Here is a 16,290-nt window from a genome sequence, read left to right as displayed (position 1 = left end):
TGGCTATCTGTGTGAAATCTGTTAAGTAAAGCTGTGGCATTAAAAAGAAAAATGTTACATGGTGTTACAACTTGAACATCCACAAGCTATCTGTGACGGTTTAAAAGGCACGTAAGGAATGTTTGCAGAACTGAAAGGTAAAAATCACTGAAATTCCAAGTAAAGAGGTTAAAAAACATAACTGTCCAAATGGCATGATGGGCCAGGAACAAACAGACTAACACAAAATATATTAAAAAAGAAAAAGCCCCAGGGTGAACAAAGGAAAACAAAAGTAACAAACCCTAGTAAGAAGTAGGGAATGAAACATCGGGTGTAGTTATCCAAACTCGATGGCAACCCTGAAAATCTTCAAAGGGGTTAAGAAAATATAAATTGGCACAAAAATCCAGTAATAATTTACTTCAATTGTCAACAACAATTTTTTAAAAAGTTAAAATTGCTTTCACTTGCTATTTTATGCAGACAATGGAAATAAATACAATTACCACAGCAGGGGGAAAAAGTTATTGCAAGTGACATTTAATTAGAAGAGAGAAAGAATATCAAATCCTTAGAACAAATCAAGAAATATCATTGCACACTAAATTTGAAACAAGCCACTATTGCAAGAGCTTAATTAGAAACAAAATATTCCAGTACTGGAAAATAAGCTAGGATATTTTTTGAAATCAAAGCAAAATAATCAGTTGGATGTCAGTTTCCATTCTGACAACTACTGTGACTTTAAAAGAATCTAACAAAAGGGGGGGAAAGTCAGAATGCCTTCCAACCTTTATTCCATAACATGTCTTCAAGATATATTTGATCATCTACTGGTCCCACAGTTCTTAGATCATCTTCTGCAAAACAAGAGCCAGATGTGATGATGCAAGAAAGATATCAAACAAACAACCCCTGGCACCAGAATTCTAATCAGCAAATTTAAGTAATGCACCCCAATTTTACATGAGTAAAGACCTACTATCAAAACTTTAAGCTATCTTGTTTTCTGCTGAAAGGTAAGCCTCACCCCACTTGTAATAAACTAAAGTCTACCAAGACATCAAAAATCTATTTCAGCAGATGGCTGCTGCAGAACAGTCTTAGAATTTTAAAGTCACATGTATTCTGTGAAAATCAACTGATGTCCCCTCCAGCCCTGCCCCTTCCTCCTCCCAGGAATCACATAATTACATAGTATTTACTTTGTCAGTATTTTTTAAGCATACATGCTTCCCCCAACAGAACGTAAGCTCCTTGAGGTAGTAGTGGTGTCTTGTTTGTATCTCCTGGGCCTACTTGAGCTTGGCACACAGGATGTGCTTAATAAATATCTAATGACCGACTGACTTGTCACTTTCACATGTGTGCCTGGGTGTGATGTCTGAAGTGTCATGTCCTAACTAACAGCTAAGAAGAGTACCTCAGAGACTAGTGCTGCTCAAAGAGCCGAGTCACAGTTCAGCAGACTCACAGCACTGACTACCTGCTCCCCTGTCTCCAAAGGAATTCCACCTGAGTCTCAGCAGAGTGCAGGGAGCTCCAGCAGGGCGGATGGAGGACCAGAGGCGTGGTGGGGGTGCTGGGCTTTGCTTTAAAAGGCACATTGTTTTCAGCATGCTGGTAAAGCAACATTAAGAAGAAAGTACAATCCCTCCACGACATTTTCTTCAGCTGTGCCTCTGGCCTACCTCTTGTTCAGCTGCTCAGAATGTCTGCCTTTGTTCCATTTTGTGAGTGCTTGCAATTTAATTATATTTAATAAGTGCCTGTTCAAAACGTATTGGTGAATTACACAATTTTATAGTAGATGAAAGGATTATACAATATTTTGAACTCACTATGGCTTCTCATTAAGGTATGGCAAATATTCTAGCATTCTAGAACCTTGCCCAATGGCTTCCCCATCTCAGTAGGACTTAACTGCTGTTCCAAGTGTCTTTTTACCCTTGTATTATCACCAAGGCTTTTGTGATGCACATAAACAATTTGTAAACAGTTTTAAAAAAAATATTAACAATTTAATTTCCACATTCAACAGAATGCATGACTTGATTTGACACACTTCAGCTTGACAGTTCTAATTAAAATAGCAAACAAAAAAACCTGAAGGATTTCAAACATCAAATTGTAAAATATCTGAAAGAATCTCACTAAAGGAGACTAGGAGGTGGGGAGAGAATCAGATACCAGACTGGTATCCAGTAGTGGTGGTAGTTTGCTATGAATATTATAAGTGAAAAAATGAAACCCTTTATTTGAATTTAACTGCAGAAAAATAATTAGCACTTAACATTTAGGTTCTTTTCAAAATGCAATTTATTAATTAACAGTCAATTTGTTTATATTCCTGGCCATCTTCTATAATACTAAAGCATTCTTCTAATTTTACCCCAAATCCACACTATACATCCTCAGGGAATAATATACATCTGAAGCTGTTTTGATGAATTCAATTAAAGCAAAACAGACAAGTTAGAGCTAATGACAAGATCAATAAACACCTTGCTGGGCTAGCCCAGTTTTGAACACCTGTAATATATTAATCACACATCTTTATGAGACAATTAACCCATTCATATCTCTATTCTGATCATTTTTTTTTTAAAAAGTTAAATAAGAGGTAGATACAACTAACCTAGTCCTCATCCTATTGCTACCCACTACCTCCAGAGGAAAGCTACTATTATTCTCAGTTATGTAACACTCTGTACCCTTGCTATACTGTTTTTCTACCTACTCACAAAAGTGCTTTAACATTTATTATTTTCCTCTCTTTCATTTTTTTGCTCACAGCAAAAAGTTTTTAAAGCTAACTCTAGTTTTCAACTCAAACATAAACTGAGGCCTCTATGATAACAATTGAATAAGCTAATAAAAGTAGTTCATCATTCTTTTCAACGATCTGTGACTACACCCCAATGTTACGAAGCACATGTATAATTTGTTTATATCTGAACATTTAGCATCTGTGGCCACATGGCTCAATCATGTGTCAGCTGGGGAATGCTGGTTCAGAAAGCTCACTGAGACTAAGAGTTTCATCTTTAAATAAGGTGAGAGAAGAGATGCTGGGAGAATGAACCAAGGGTCCGTGGTTATCGCAGGGAAAGACTGGCTCCCTAGAGGACAGCATTAAATGGGTGGAGTGGGAACACAGAAACAGAAGATGAAGCTAATGAGACAACAGAAGATCATCTGTTGGAACAGGAGTGCCAGCAACTTCCCCTAATAAACACATCAATAGGTTTTTCCATAGTGATCAACCAGGTCCATTACTAGAGTTGTAATTAGAAGACCTGATTCTCATCCCACCATAGCTCCCCACCTCCCCTCACCCCACACTCTTCCAACAACAATGCTAATTAGCTTTGATAACCATCTAGTCATCAGGTATGGCATTTGTGAAACCGAAGATGCTGGTTGTCTACTGAAGCATTCAATAAGAATCCATATTGAAGGTGGGACATTAATGGTATATAATTTTCAATTTCAAATAGAAATGATAAAGCTAATGTATCTCAAAGCCTCCAGTTAAATTATCTTTCAAATATGATTTTTCAAAAACCAACTAATCAATCACTGTCCAGGCTGTGATTCAGATAAATGGATGAATTCAAGATTTCCGTTCTGGAATCTTAACTGCTAAATACAGCAAGAGGACAAACTCACCTATTTAGAAGGAACGCGATTCTTGTAGTGTGGGGTCATATTTTTGCTCACTCTAATATTCAAAAGGACACATTGTGGATTAAGGTTAGCTGGAGATTTAGCACATGAAACTTGCTTCCATTTTGATAGCTATGTATTATAGCGTAAGAAAGAATCCTAAAGAAGATAATGATAAAAATCAAAGAATTTATGTGGTTACTTGAAAAAGAATCTTTCAGTCTTTCCAAGTACAGGCCCTCCTGACCTTGTGTTCTATTGGATTTGTCTGACAACAAGGGGTGAAAGAATTCAGCGGCTCCATTGTCTCAATGGTGGGATCTAAGAAAACACTGGCAGGGCTCATCAGAGAGGTTTATGAGCCTGCAATTCAAAGAGATTAAAAGGAAAAATCTACAGAGATTCTTTCAGGCTGAAGAATAACATTAAATAACTATTAGCAGCTTGCTTCAGTAAAGCTTACTAGAGCCCTCGCTGGGTCATTCACAACTTTTTGAAAGAGGAAGGGTTTTTCAGCTCCATTTAGGATACAATAAATATTTCTTATTTCTTAGATGAAACAAAATGTAATACTAGTCTCCCCCCGCCAATGACTGTAAAATTTCTAAAACAAATCTTTGTTTGATGTCTAAGTAATAACCCTACCGAATCCTTTTAAACTTTCTAACTATAATTAAAGTTAATTTTTTTAAAAAGCAGAGAAGGGATGCTTAAAGTTCAAACATTATTGGGGGAGAGCTGAAAAGCCTCAATAAACCTAACATAAACAAAGAGATCAAGTCCATCGGAAGCCCTGCCATTATTCATGCAGGGAGGTGATTCAATACTTAAAATATACAATTAGGTTATTGGTATATACACAATTTTCTAATTTAGCAACTGGTCTATTGAACACATTTTTATTTGAGTTGGAATTGTACATTTTTTTAAGTACTTAAAATGTATTTCAAATAAGTTACTTATATGTATGTTAAGAAGGTGAATTTCCTTGAAAAACAACTGTCATCTTCCTGTAACTTTATTTTAAATACACTTGAGATTTGTCATTCTTACAATTCATTAAACTACACATAATTAAATTTCTCACTAAAAGGTCTGAAGAAAATGGTTACTTTCTTTGTCCTTGACGAGTTTATGTTAGAAGAAAAGCCTTTTTCTCCCTTTAGAAAGAACTTCATAGTGAGGCAACATTTAACTTGAAACCTGTTCATTAAATCATAAAAGCACTATAATCCTCAGCCAGCTGAATGTAAAGAGTCACAGCTACAAGGTTTTCCACAATCTAAGAAAAATTATAAACAACTTGTAGCTTAATTATAGACTTGGGGAAGAAATGCAGGGTTTTGGATTTTTTTTTTAAGAGTATGAATTGAATACTGGTGAAAAAGTACTATATTAAGCAGCAAGAATTGGGATCTTTTTCTGTTCAGCTACAGCATAGGAAGAGCACCCAGAAAAAGGAGGACCCAGCCTGATCCACAGAAATGTTCATTCCTGGCTGTGAGTAAGAAGGTGGTTTAGTTCCCACAGCCTGCATTTGCTGAACATGCTGACAAGGACCAATTCTTATCTCCTGATTGCCAGGGAGTCCTACTCCACCAGGAAATGAGCTAAGGATCAATCCATTTCTCGTGTTTCACCTAAGTAAGCAGCCCAATGCAGCAAGGAAACAACTTCTGGTCACTTCCAATTGAGTCTGGATTTGTAAAGTAATATGAAGCTGAAAGTATTCAGCTGTTATCAATGCCACTAAATGTATTCACCACAATCAAAGCGACAGACTTCATTAATAACTAAGCCTTCGATGGAAAGCCAACTCAAGAGCCTAAGATTCAATGAATACAACTCTTCAGCTGTGATTTTTCAAAACCACATTATAGCCCATCCTTAATCACCAAATGAGTAATATACACAAAGTGTTAATGAGTTCAAGAGGGAATAACACACAGACATACACACACCCATCCTGTCCCTGTGTATTCCAGCAGTCTTGTGTGACTTCGAAGAACCCCAATAGAGCGTTTCACTGATGAGACCCCCAAGTTCCAGTTTTGCCTCTGACACTTAGCAGCATCTGAGTGATATTAGAAAAATGACCAACTTTCTGAGCTTCAGTTTCCTTGTGTGTAAAACAAGAAAGTAACAACCCCTACTCTTCAGGGTTACTGTGAAGCTCAAATGATAAATCTCAAAGTGTTGTACAACTGTATTTTGAAGAAAAATATCATTGATTTAGAATCTTAAAGGTTATCTTATACGACCCTCTTATTTTATAGATGAAGAGACTGAAGCCCAGAAAAGGGTAAATGATTTGTCTAAGGTTTGAAAGCAGATCCCATGACTTAAAATTCAGGGTTCTTTCTCCTGACATCGTAATGTGAGTTGTTGTTATTTCTTTTATTATTATTAATATACTATTAATAATAATAATTAAAAGATGGACAGGATTTGGCCAAAGAATGAGAAAGGAGGGAAGGAAGACTAGATCAAAAGCATGAAGGAGGGACAGTAAAAAACATGTTTGATTCAAACTGGGATACCCGTGGTACAAAGGGAAAAGGGGAGATATTGGCCATACTGTGGAAGGCCCTTAATGCCAGACTAAATAGCTTGGTTTTGTACGAAAAGCCATTGGAAATTTTTGAACAAGGTGATAAAAATGATATTATTTTTAAAAAGTTCATCTAGTGATGAGGCAGCATGACATAGTGAATAGAACTTGGCCCACAGTAGGTGTTTAATATGTGCTTATTAATTGACAGCCTGAAATGGCCTTGGGGGTGTAGGTGGCCTTGAGGAAAGATTCACAGGAGACCCTCTAGGCTACTGGAGTAATAGAAGTGTGAGGATATGAGGCCTAGATTAGGATGGCAGCCATGTAAACGATAAAGACAGGTTGGGTTCAACAAGTGCTGTCCAGAACTGACGCTGTTTAAGATGACCTCAAGATTCCGGCTCTAGGAGTTGGGAATGTTGATCAAGTTAACAGCAAGAGGGCAGTTCCAAAGAGGGACGCTGTGCTGCTTTGTGTTTTGGAGAGGGGAGTAGAGGCTACGCAGTTGTGGACAAGCTAGAAATGTTAGGGTGGCACCCACTTTGAAATTACTTCCTAAAACTCTAATTTGCACCCTTGATAAACAGCAAACAAATGAATAAAAATGTTCAGCAGGCACCCAGAAATGTAAATTTCCTAAATGTATTTCTTTGATAAGCTTTTAAAACTATCACTGGAAAACTCAGTGTGTTCAAATCTATTTTAATACAACTCCAGTCCTGCTCACTGGTTACTAGTTCTGTGCAACATTAAAAAAAAAAAACCAAAAAAACCCCCTAAGCACAAAAATGCTATCAAAAAGGAAAAAAAAATCTGTTATATACAAGTAGATATTCAAATGAACAATTAAAGCAATGTTATGTTTGTTTTTTTTTAATTTAAATAATTACATGAAGCAGCTAGGTGGTGGAATGGAGAGAATGCTGGGCCTGGGGTTAGAAAGACCTGAGTACAAATTCCTCCTCAAGTGCCTACTAGCGGTGTGATATTGGGCAAGTCACTGAACCTCTGTTTACCTCAGTTTCCTCAACCACGGCTCATGCCAGTAGAATTCAACTTTGGGAGGTCACACCAAAGAAACATCAGAAGTGTGTAATATGTGCAAATTGCTAAAATATTTCCCACTGCATCTTTGGAGAACCAGAAAAAGAACTTTTAGAATTTCTGTTTTATAAGTTATTAGAGGGTAGAGAACAAATAAATCTGGTGATACTATCTATGGCCCTGTCTTTACTAATGTGGGGAATAGCATCTGTTATTAATTTTTATATGTGTACTTTTCCACCTTAGGACAGGAGTGGAGAACCTACAGTCTCAAGGCCACATGTGGCCTTCTAGGTCCTTGGGTACCGCCTTCTGACTGAGTCCATATTTTATAGAACAAATCCTTTTACTAAGGGGATTTGTTCTGTGAAGTTTGGAACTTGTGCCAAACTTGAGGACCTAGAGGGCCACATGTGGCGAGGCCATATGTTCCCCACTCTCACCTTAGAACATTTGAGAAAAGTAGTCCCTACAGGGAAGGGAATAAAACTTAAGTTATTATCCCTTGACTGAACCTGTTTCTGTTTTGAGGGAAGGAGTCAGTTTTCTCAGATGGACCAGTTGTTTTGGTAGTTAAAGAAATCCCATCTCTGACACACATTTACTGGGTGAGCTTGGGCAAATCATTTAAGCTCTAGGGGCTCCAGTTTCCTCATCTGTAAACTCAAAAGGTTGGACTAGATGGCTTCTGATAGTTCCCAGTTTTAAATCTGTGATCCTATAATCACAGGAGTTGAGAGGGAGAGGAGAATTGAGATCAGAACTTGTTCTGATGGGACAAGCTCAACAGTAAGATGGACTTTGAACAGGAAAAGAGGACAGGAGTTTCTTTCAAGGGCGATGGGAGGCCAGACCCAAGAAGGCATATCACTGTAGACTGCAGGGAATATGGAGGCCAGACACCATCCGAGGGCAAGAGGAGAGAAGGCAAGCTTCAAAGTGACAAATATTTATTAATATAAAATGTGCAACTGATGGGAAGAACCAGCCACTCAGGCAAACAGGTCAAGGAAGTTAGCACTTCTAGGAGCTTGAGTCATCAAGACTGGAGAGAAATTACAGCCAAATTAGTGCAGGGAGAGTTGAAGCCCTGGAAAAGCCTCTCTAAAGGTTCAATAAAAGTATCTCTCACTCAAGGAGCTAGGGTAAAAGTAGAACATCAAAGGAATTCCAGAGAAGCAGAGATCTCTGGCAAAGGTGAATGAAGTCTCTATAAAGAAAAGTGAAGGAAGAGTGGAAGGAGTTTGACAGAGACAAAAATACAAGAAAGGAACCAGTAGGCAAACCAACACCCTCCACTGGACACAAATGTCTAGACACCAATGCCTGAGAAGGACTAGAGGTCTAACAGAAGGAGGCTTATCATAGGGATCACTGAGACTTGGTGAGAGGAAGAGGCAGTTAAGTGGCACTGTTCATAAAGTGCCTAAAGGCAAGAAGACCCAAGTTCAAATCCAACTTAAGACACTTCCTAGCTTATGACTCTGCACAAGTCACTTAACCTCTCTTTTCCTCAGCTTCCTCCTCTGTAAAATGGGGATAATCATACCTAGCAGGGTTGGTGTGAAGATGAAAGGAGATAATATCTGTAGAGAGCTCTCTTTGAATGCAATATAATTATTAGCTATCATTAATGTTGTTGTTGTTAAATCCATTAAGGGACTACAGCTTTGTACAGGTATATTTTCTTCAAAAGGACAGAATAAGCAAAAGGTGGGAATGTGATAGCACTGTATTTTAAGGAGGGGTAGTGACATGAGACAATCTAGGATGGGGTCCATTCAAGATCAATACAGTGATCTTGTGCTGTGCATGAGGTCGAGAAGAGGTCCCTGATCCCACACAGAAGAACCTAACCTGTGTTAAGTTGAACTACTGCCACCTCTGCCCACTGGTAGCTCTGCCACTTACTACCCAGCTCTGGGTCACAGATCCGGGGATGGTGGAGGGGGGGCGCTGCAAAGCAAAGAGTCCTGGGCTACACACTGAGCAAAGAGCAACTTCAGAAGCAAGCAGCAGCTATGTGGCTTCGAGCTCAAAGAACCTCAGTTCCAGCCCAGAATCCCAGGCCAAAGAGAAGTCTATGGCTCAGCCATTTTTAGCCAGTAAAGCTTCTTAGCTAGCTGAAAGTAGTTCAGCCCAGCAGCAGTCTACTGAGATGCCAAATAGGGGAAGAGCATAGGTCTCCTGCTCGTATACCAACCCAGGTCAGGAAATTTGGAGCTCAGCCCAGAGAACCCTGCTCTGGATCCAACCACTGGAACAATGAAAACTTGCAGGTCTCCTACCTAAACTGGTCCTGAAAGCCTAGAGTAATACAGTCCTCAATACCCTAAAAAATCAACAGCAGGACTGATGTAAACCTTCCCTCCAAAAGCTTGAGAGCTTGGTCCTAACATCTAGTTTGAAGTCAGGAAGTAGGCTGGGAGAATGAGTCAACAGGAAAAGAATCCCACAGTAAGAAGTTATTATAGTAACAGGGATGCTCCAGACACCAATCAAGAAGATAATGCCTCTTAAATATCAATAAGAAAAGACAAACATAAATTCAACGGGAATTACTAGAAGCAATTTAGCAAATTTTAAAAATTAAAAAAATATTTTTATAAGTGAAATCAGTGTAAGAGGGAAAAAAAAATCTGGAAGAGAAATGAGACACCTGTAAGAAAGAATGGAAAAGAAGTAATGGCTTGACACAAAGAGGTACAAAGCCTGATACAAGCACAAACACCCTGAGAGTTACTAAAGTATCAAATAGCAGTTAACGAGTCCATGAAACAACAACAAAATTTTTTTTAAAGTCAAAAGACTGAAAAAGTAGAAGAAAATGTAAAATATTTCAGAGCAAAAACTGACCTAGAAAATAGATCAAGAAGAGATAATTTAAGAATCATAGGACTAATATGAATGCCATGAACAAAAAAAGAGCCTAGACATCCCATTTCAAAAAAACCAGAAAAGAATACTGCCTAGATTTTTTTCAAATCAAAAGGCAAAGTAAAAATAGAAAGAATCCATAGAGGGGCTGGGGTGGGTAACAGAATGAAAATTCAGGGAAAAAAAACCTCAAAATTAAAATTCTCAGCAACATTATAGCCCAAAAGTAGAGCTTCCAGGTCAAAGAAAAAAAATACTGCAAAACAGCCAAAAAGAAAGATTTCAAGTACTGAGGGGCCACAGTTCTTGAAATATGATATTCCAAAAGGCAAATCATATAAGCTTATAACCCTGAATAATTTATTCAGCAAATCTGAGTCCTATCAGAGAAGGGGAGAGGGAGAAGAGAAAGAGAGGGAGAAGAGAAAGAGAGAGAAACAGAGACAGAGAGAGAGGGAGAAAGAGAGAGAGAGTCCTTTAATAAAATAAAGGATGTCCAAGAATTACTGATGAAAAGACTAACACTGAGTACCTACTTTTGAGGTTCAAAAACTGGCGTCAAGAGAAACCTAAAATAGGTAAACACAGTCATATAAAAATAGATAAACTGTTTACATTCTAACATGGAGCAACGATAACGTATGTCCCCTCCGAACCCTATCATCATCAGGGATCAAAGAGGCAATCTAATCAGAAAGAAAGACTAAGAGTGGTCCTATCTTGATCTTAAGAAAAGAAAGGAAACAGCAGAAGAATACACTAGAAGGGGAGAAGGAGAGGAAGGCCAGGAAAAAAATATCTCCCCTAATTGGGATACACAAGTACAAGTCCATCCAAACAAGGAGGAAGGAGGGGGGAGAGTGGCGGACACTTGAACCTTGCTCTCATCTGGAACTGGTCAAAAGGAGGAAGAACACTAGCTGTGTGACCCTGGGCCAATCACGTAACCCCATTGCCTAAACAAGAAAAAAAAGAGGAAGAATGTACAGACAAAGTTGGGTGGAGAAATACATTTTAATCAACAAGGAAATAGGAAGGAAAAGGGAGAAGGGGGAAGAAGCGGAAGGACAGATTAAGGGAGGGCTCTGTCCTCCAGTGGTGGTTCCCCACCCCTAAGCAATATAAATTCTTAATGATGTACAAAAATACATTGTGTCCCGAAAGTCTTAGTAGTTTAGTTAGTAGTAGCTTAAGTTATTATTATATCATATTACATATTATTATCAATAGCTTAAGTTATTAACATTTTAAGCTGTTCAGGCTTAATCTTGGTGCACTAAGATTTTTGAGATACAAATGTATTTATAGCAGCTATTACTGTGGTGGCAAAGAACTGGAAACTGAGGGATGTCCATCGATTAGAGAATGGCTGAACAAATTATGATACATGTGAGACAATTCTATTATACTGTAAGAAATGAAGGGAATAATTTCAGGGAAACTGGAGAAGACTTGTGTGAACTGATACAGAATAGAGTAAGAAGAACCAGAAGAAGGATTTATTCAATGACAGTACTGTCATGACAAAAACTTTGAAAGACTGGAACTTTCAGCCAATAAACATTTATTAAGTGCCTAGTACTATGTGCCAGGCACTGTGATAAGCACTAGGGATACAAAAAAAAGCAAAAGACAGTCCTTGTCCTCAAGGAGTTTACAATCTAATAAGAGACACAAGGTGAAAATATGTAGCAACATGCTATATACAGGATAAACAGGAAGTAATTAACAAAGGAAAGGTGCTGGAATTAAGAGGGGATGGATAAAGTTTCCAGTAAAAGAAGAGATTTTAGTTGGAATTTAAAGGAGGCCAGGGAGGTCAGTTATCTGAGGGGAAGACAGCATTCCTGGCATGGGGGACAACCAAAGAAAATTCCCAGAGCTGAGAAGTGTCTTATTCACAGAACAGCCAAGAAGCCAGTGTCACTGAACCGAAGAGTACTTTTGGGGGAAGAAGGTGGAAAAAGACCGGAAAGGTAGAAGGGAGTCAGGTTATAAAGGGCCTTGAATGCCAAACACAGCATTTTGTATTTACTCCTGGGGGCAACAGGAAGCCACTGGAGTTTACTAAGTAGGGGGTGACATGGTCAGACCTGTGTTTTAGGAAAATCACCTCAGTGGCTGAATGGAGGCTGGATCGGAATGGGGAGAGACTCGAGGCAGGCTGGCCCTCTGGCAGCTACTGCCAATAGTCCAGGTGTGAGGGGATAAAGATCTGCACCAGAGGGGTGGCAGTGATAGAGGAGAGAAAAGGGCACATTCGAGGGATGTTGCAAAGGTGAAACTGACTGTGAGGATGACCCCTAGGTTGCAATCCTAGGGCACTGGGAGGATGTTAGCGTCCTCGACGGTAGCAGAGAAGTTTAGAAGAGGGGCGGGTATGGAAGGGAAAAAAAATGAGTTGATTTGAATGTGATGAGTTCAAGAGGTCTACCGGACATCCAGTTCAAGATGTCTGGGTGTGTGAGACTGAAGGTCAGCAGAGAGGTTAGGGCTAGATAAGATTTTAGAATCATTAGCATAGAGAGGGTAATTAACTCCACGCACCAGGATGAGATCACCAAGTGATGCAGTTTAGAGAGAAAAGAGAAGATGGCCCGAGAGAGAGGCCTGTGGGACCTCGGCAGGCTAGTGGCGTGACCTGGAAGAGGATCCAACAAAGGAGACACAGCTCTGTCTCCGCCAGATAGGAAGAAGGAGAGCCGGGAGAGGAGGGTAACTGACAATGCCTAAGGCAGCAGAGAGCTCAAGAAGAACGAGGACTGGGAAAAGGCCGTTGCATCTGGTGCTCAAGAGATCACTGCTAACTTCGGAGGGAGCAATGCCGCTTGAATGGGGAGGCTGCAAGCTGGATAGTAGGGAATTCAAAAGGGAGTGAGAGCAGAGAAAGAGGAGGCACCTATCAGAGACAGCCCTTCTGAGGAGGTTAGCCACAAAGGGCAGAAGAGATACAGGACAAAAGCTAGTGGGGGTGGAAGGACCAGAACTTTTTGAAGATGAGAGTAACATGGGCATGTCTGTAGGCAGTAGGGAACTCTGATCAGGGTAATAACCAACCAGGATTCCAGAGGACTCTTACTGAAAGACCTCACCTACCTGCCTCCTGACAGGCAAAGGACTCAAGAGCACAGAATGAAATTTTGTTTTTGGACATAGCCAATAAGGACATTTGCCTGCTTGACTACACAAGTTTGTAACAAGATGGTTTTTTCTCAGTAGGAGGTGGGAAGGAGATTTTTATTAAAAAAAATTTTAATTTAGGAAATGGGAGGGGGGTATCCACTTACTTGTTGGGGATAATAGGGATTCCTTTCATATTCCATTTCATTATGGCAGCTAAGGTCCAACTCTCAAATTCTGTGATTCTGTGAGAATGGCCTGAGGCCTGTAATAGAATTAGGGAAACTGACTCCAGAACAGAAGTTCTTAACTTAAAGTCCATGAACTTATAGTTGTTTTTAAAATGTTGATACCTCTATCTCAATATGATTAGTTCCCTTTGTGACCCTTTGTATTCTATTTTATGCATTTAATAAGGTTAGGAACCCCTACTCTAAAGATGAAATCATGATATTGGGGGAAATGGCAGGAGTATGAACATCAATTGGGGGAAAAAAAAGAAGCATCCTATGGACCATATTTGAATGGAATTTCATGGTTAGCTGTTAAGACTTTTATGGGCAACATTCCCTTCCTCTTGAAAGTTGATTCAATCTGTGGAAAGAAACACACAGATAAACCCAACGAGGTAGATGTGGTTTAGTGGTCAACTGTGAAAATATTTATCAATAAGTATCTATACATATGTGTGTAGTGTATTTTGATGAAGTGAGTCCACAGATATTCTGCTCCAATACTTGGAAAATGACCTTCATGTTTAGATATTATATTCTTTTGCTTAAACTGTACAATGATAAATGCAGGAATCCAACCCCTCAACTTTTTTTACAACTGATTTTTTTCTTTATTATAAAGTATTTGTAATAATGAAAAAGTGAGTCTTACAAATGTTTAATAAAAATCGTGTCTTTAAAAAAAGGCTTCTATGACACTCATTTTAAAACTCTGGACTTTTTTCCTTATGTTGAATACACAAATGGATTCGTGATCTCAATTTGAGAGTTCCCTGCAAGATGGGGATCACAGCCCACTCATGCCTGCTCATTCTGTTTGACTTTCTTTCACATTCTCTGAAAAGTTTACCACTGGGGCTGGAAGCCAGGCGTGCGTACACACCTGCAGACTTTCCTCAATTTCTACCCCCATCCTGAGGCTGTCCACCTGTTGTCCCTCGTCCTCAACATGTGACCAGCCTATCTTCAAAATCTGTCATAAAATCCCTTGATGACATCCTTTACTCATGTTTTTCTTCAGTCTCTTATTGGTTAATGTTGCGGCCTACCCACACCCACTTTTCCACTGACTTCCCTCTGTGTGATACTCTTCTTTAGTTTTCTGAAGGCAGTGGTGTTCCACTTGCTATCATAAAGAAACATCAGTAACATACTCGTAATGAAGAGATAAGTCACTGCTGTTATGAGAAGTTTGGGTTCAATAAAAGTATTCTGTAGTGTCCCAAAAGCAATCCAGTGACTTAAAAAAAAATTATGGACCCAGCTCACTGTCCACCTGTACTGTTTATCCTAGACATAAATATTTTGCGGCAAGCTCTATAATGTCTATTCAGCTACGTTTTGAAATTTGGGCAACAGATATTCTTCATCCATTTGGTTTTTCCTGTGTGGATGGACAAGCCAAACTCCAATGAATGATTATTGTTTTCTTGTGGGAGATTCTGCAATTTCTTCAGCCCTGATGCAATCAACAAAATGTAATTTGCAAAGAAGAACATCTAGAGGACCTCACCATCCACAGAAAAGCCCTCTTTGATCTGTACCCTACACTAAATCTCCTCCATCACAGTGTCAAATGCTTTGGACAAGAATAAAACTCCTCTTTCAATAACCCACTTGATACTGTCATTAGTTAACGAGTCAAGTCTCCAGTGTAAGAAATTTTGAATGATCTTGATGAATGGAGAGTAGACATCTTATTGAGAATGATCCTGTTAAGTGGTATTTTGTTCTATTGAACCAAATGCTTTTTTCATAAGCTACACTCTACATCTTTCAGTCAGGAGAGAGATGGTAAAGATGTAGTACACTGGTGAATATCATTGATGAAAGTCTTTTGTTCCCTAATAGTATCTTTATCTGGTATATTCTCTCTTCATCTATAGATGGAGGCAGTTAGATGGCACAGTAGATAGAATGCTGAGCCTGGAGTCAGGAGTTCAAATCTGGTCTCACACATTTACTAGGTGTGTGACCCCGGGCATCACTTAACCCGGTCTTGCCTCAGTTCCTCATCTGTAAAATGAGCTGGAGAAGGAAATGACAAACTGCTTCAATATTTCTGCCAAGAAACCCCAAATGGGGTCATGAAGAGTTGGACACAATCAAAAAACAACTGAACTCATAAAACCTTTGAAGGCTAGGGAGGAAGATCTGAGTTCAAATCAGGCTTCAGACACTGATTAGCTGTGTGGCCATGGGCAAGTCACTTAACCTGTTTCCTCAGTTTCCTCACCTACAAAATGGAATAATAGCAACACCAATCTGAACTGTTGTGAAGATGAAATAATATTTTTGAAAGTCCTAGCACAGTGTCTGGCACATAGCAGGCACCATGTAAATATTTATTCCTTTCCCTTCCCTTTCCTTTTTGTAGAATGGATAGGGAAGTAGCCATATAGATCAGTAGGTGCTGATTTTCGTGTTCATTGTCTTAAAAACAAAACAATAAATTTGAGGGGTTTTTTCCACCTCTAAAAGAAAATATCCTGTAAATTGATGCCATCACAATTTTATCACCTCCAGTACATATTTCTTCCAAACATACTTGATCCAATCTGGCTATTTTTTTCCATCTTTGTTCCCCTTAGGTCCATTTCATCACAAAGGCTGTGATACTAGATTCCCCACATTCCTTGACGGAGAAAACAGATGGCTGTAATAATCTTTGAAAATTTTTTCCCCAATTTTCCTTTTTTGTAGTCCGTTTTCCATTTTCATCCTTGAATGCTGTTGGGATGACTTAGTTTAGATAAACATCTTCCCAAACTTTCTACAGGTTTTCTTCCTTTCTTAATTTCCTCAACTGCT

The 16,290-nt window shown here is 39.0% G+C and overlaps 1 protein-coding gene across 1 annotated transcript in view; it reads right to left on the bottom strand.

Annotated features, from left to right (window-relative positions):
* The window catches only part of DNAJC24 (DnaJ heat shock protein family (Hsp40) member C24), a 73,379-nt gene that overhangs the window by 2,714 nt on the left and 54,375 nt on the right, over positions 1-16,290 (bottom strand). The window contains exon 4 of the mRNA XM_020963933.2: positions 774-842. Coding sequence (XP_020819592.2) covers positions 774-842 — 69 coding nt within the window. The remainder of the gene's footprint in view (positions 1-773; positions 843-16,290) is intronic.

Source organism: Phascolarctos cinereus, unplaced genomic scaffold (genome assembly GCF_003287225.1).
Source record: "Phascolarctos cinereus isolate Bilbo 61053 unplaced genomic scaffold, phaCin_HiC Scaffold_9;HRSCAF=440, whole genome shotgun sequence".
Classification (NCBI taxonomy): Eukaryota; Metazoa; Chordata; class Mammalia; order Diprotodontia; family Phascolarctidae; genus Phascolarctos; species Phascolarctos cinereus.
This window is presented reverse-complemented; position numbering and strand designations above follow the sequence as displayed.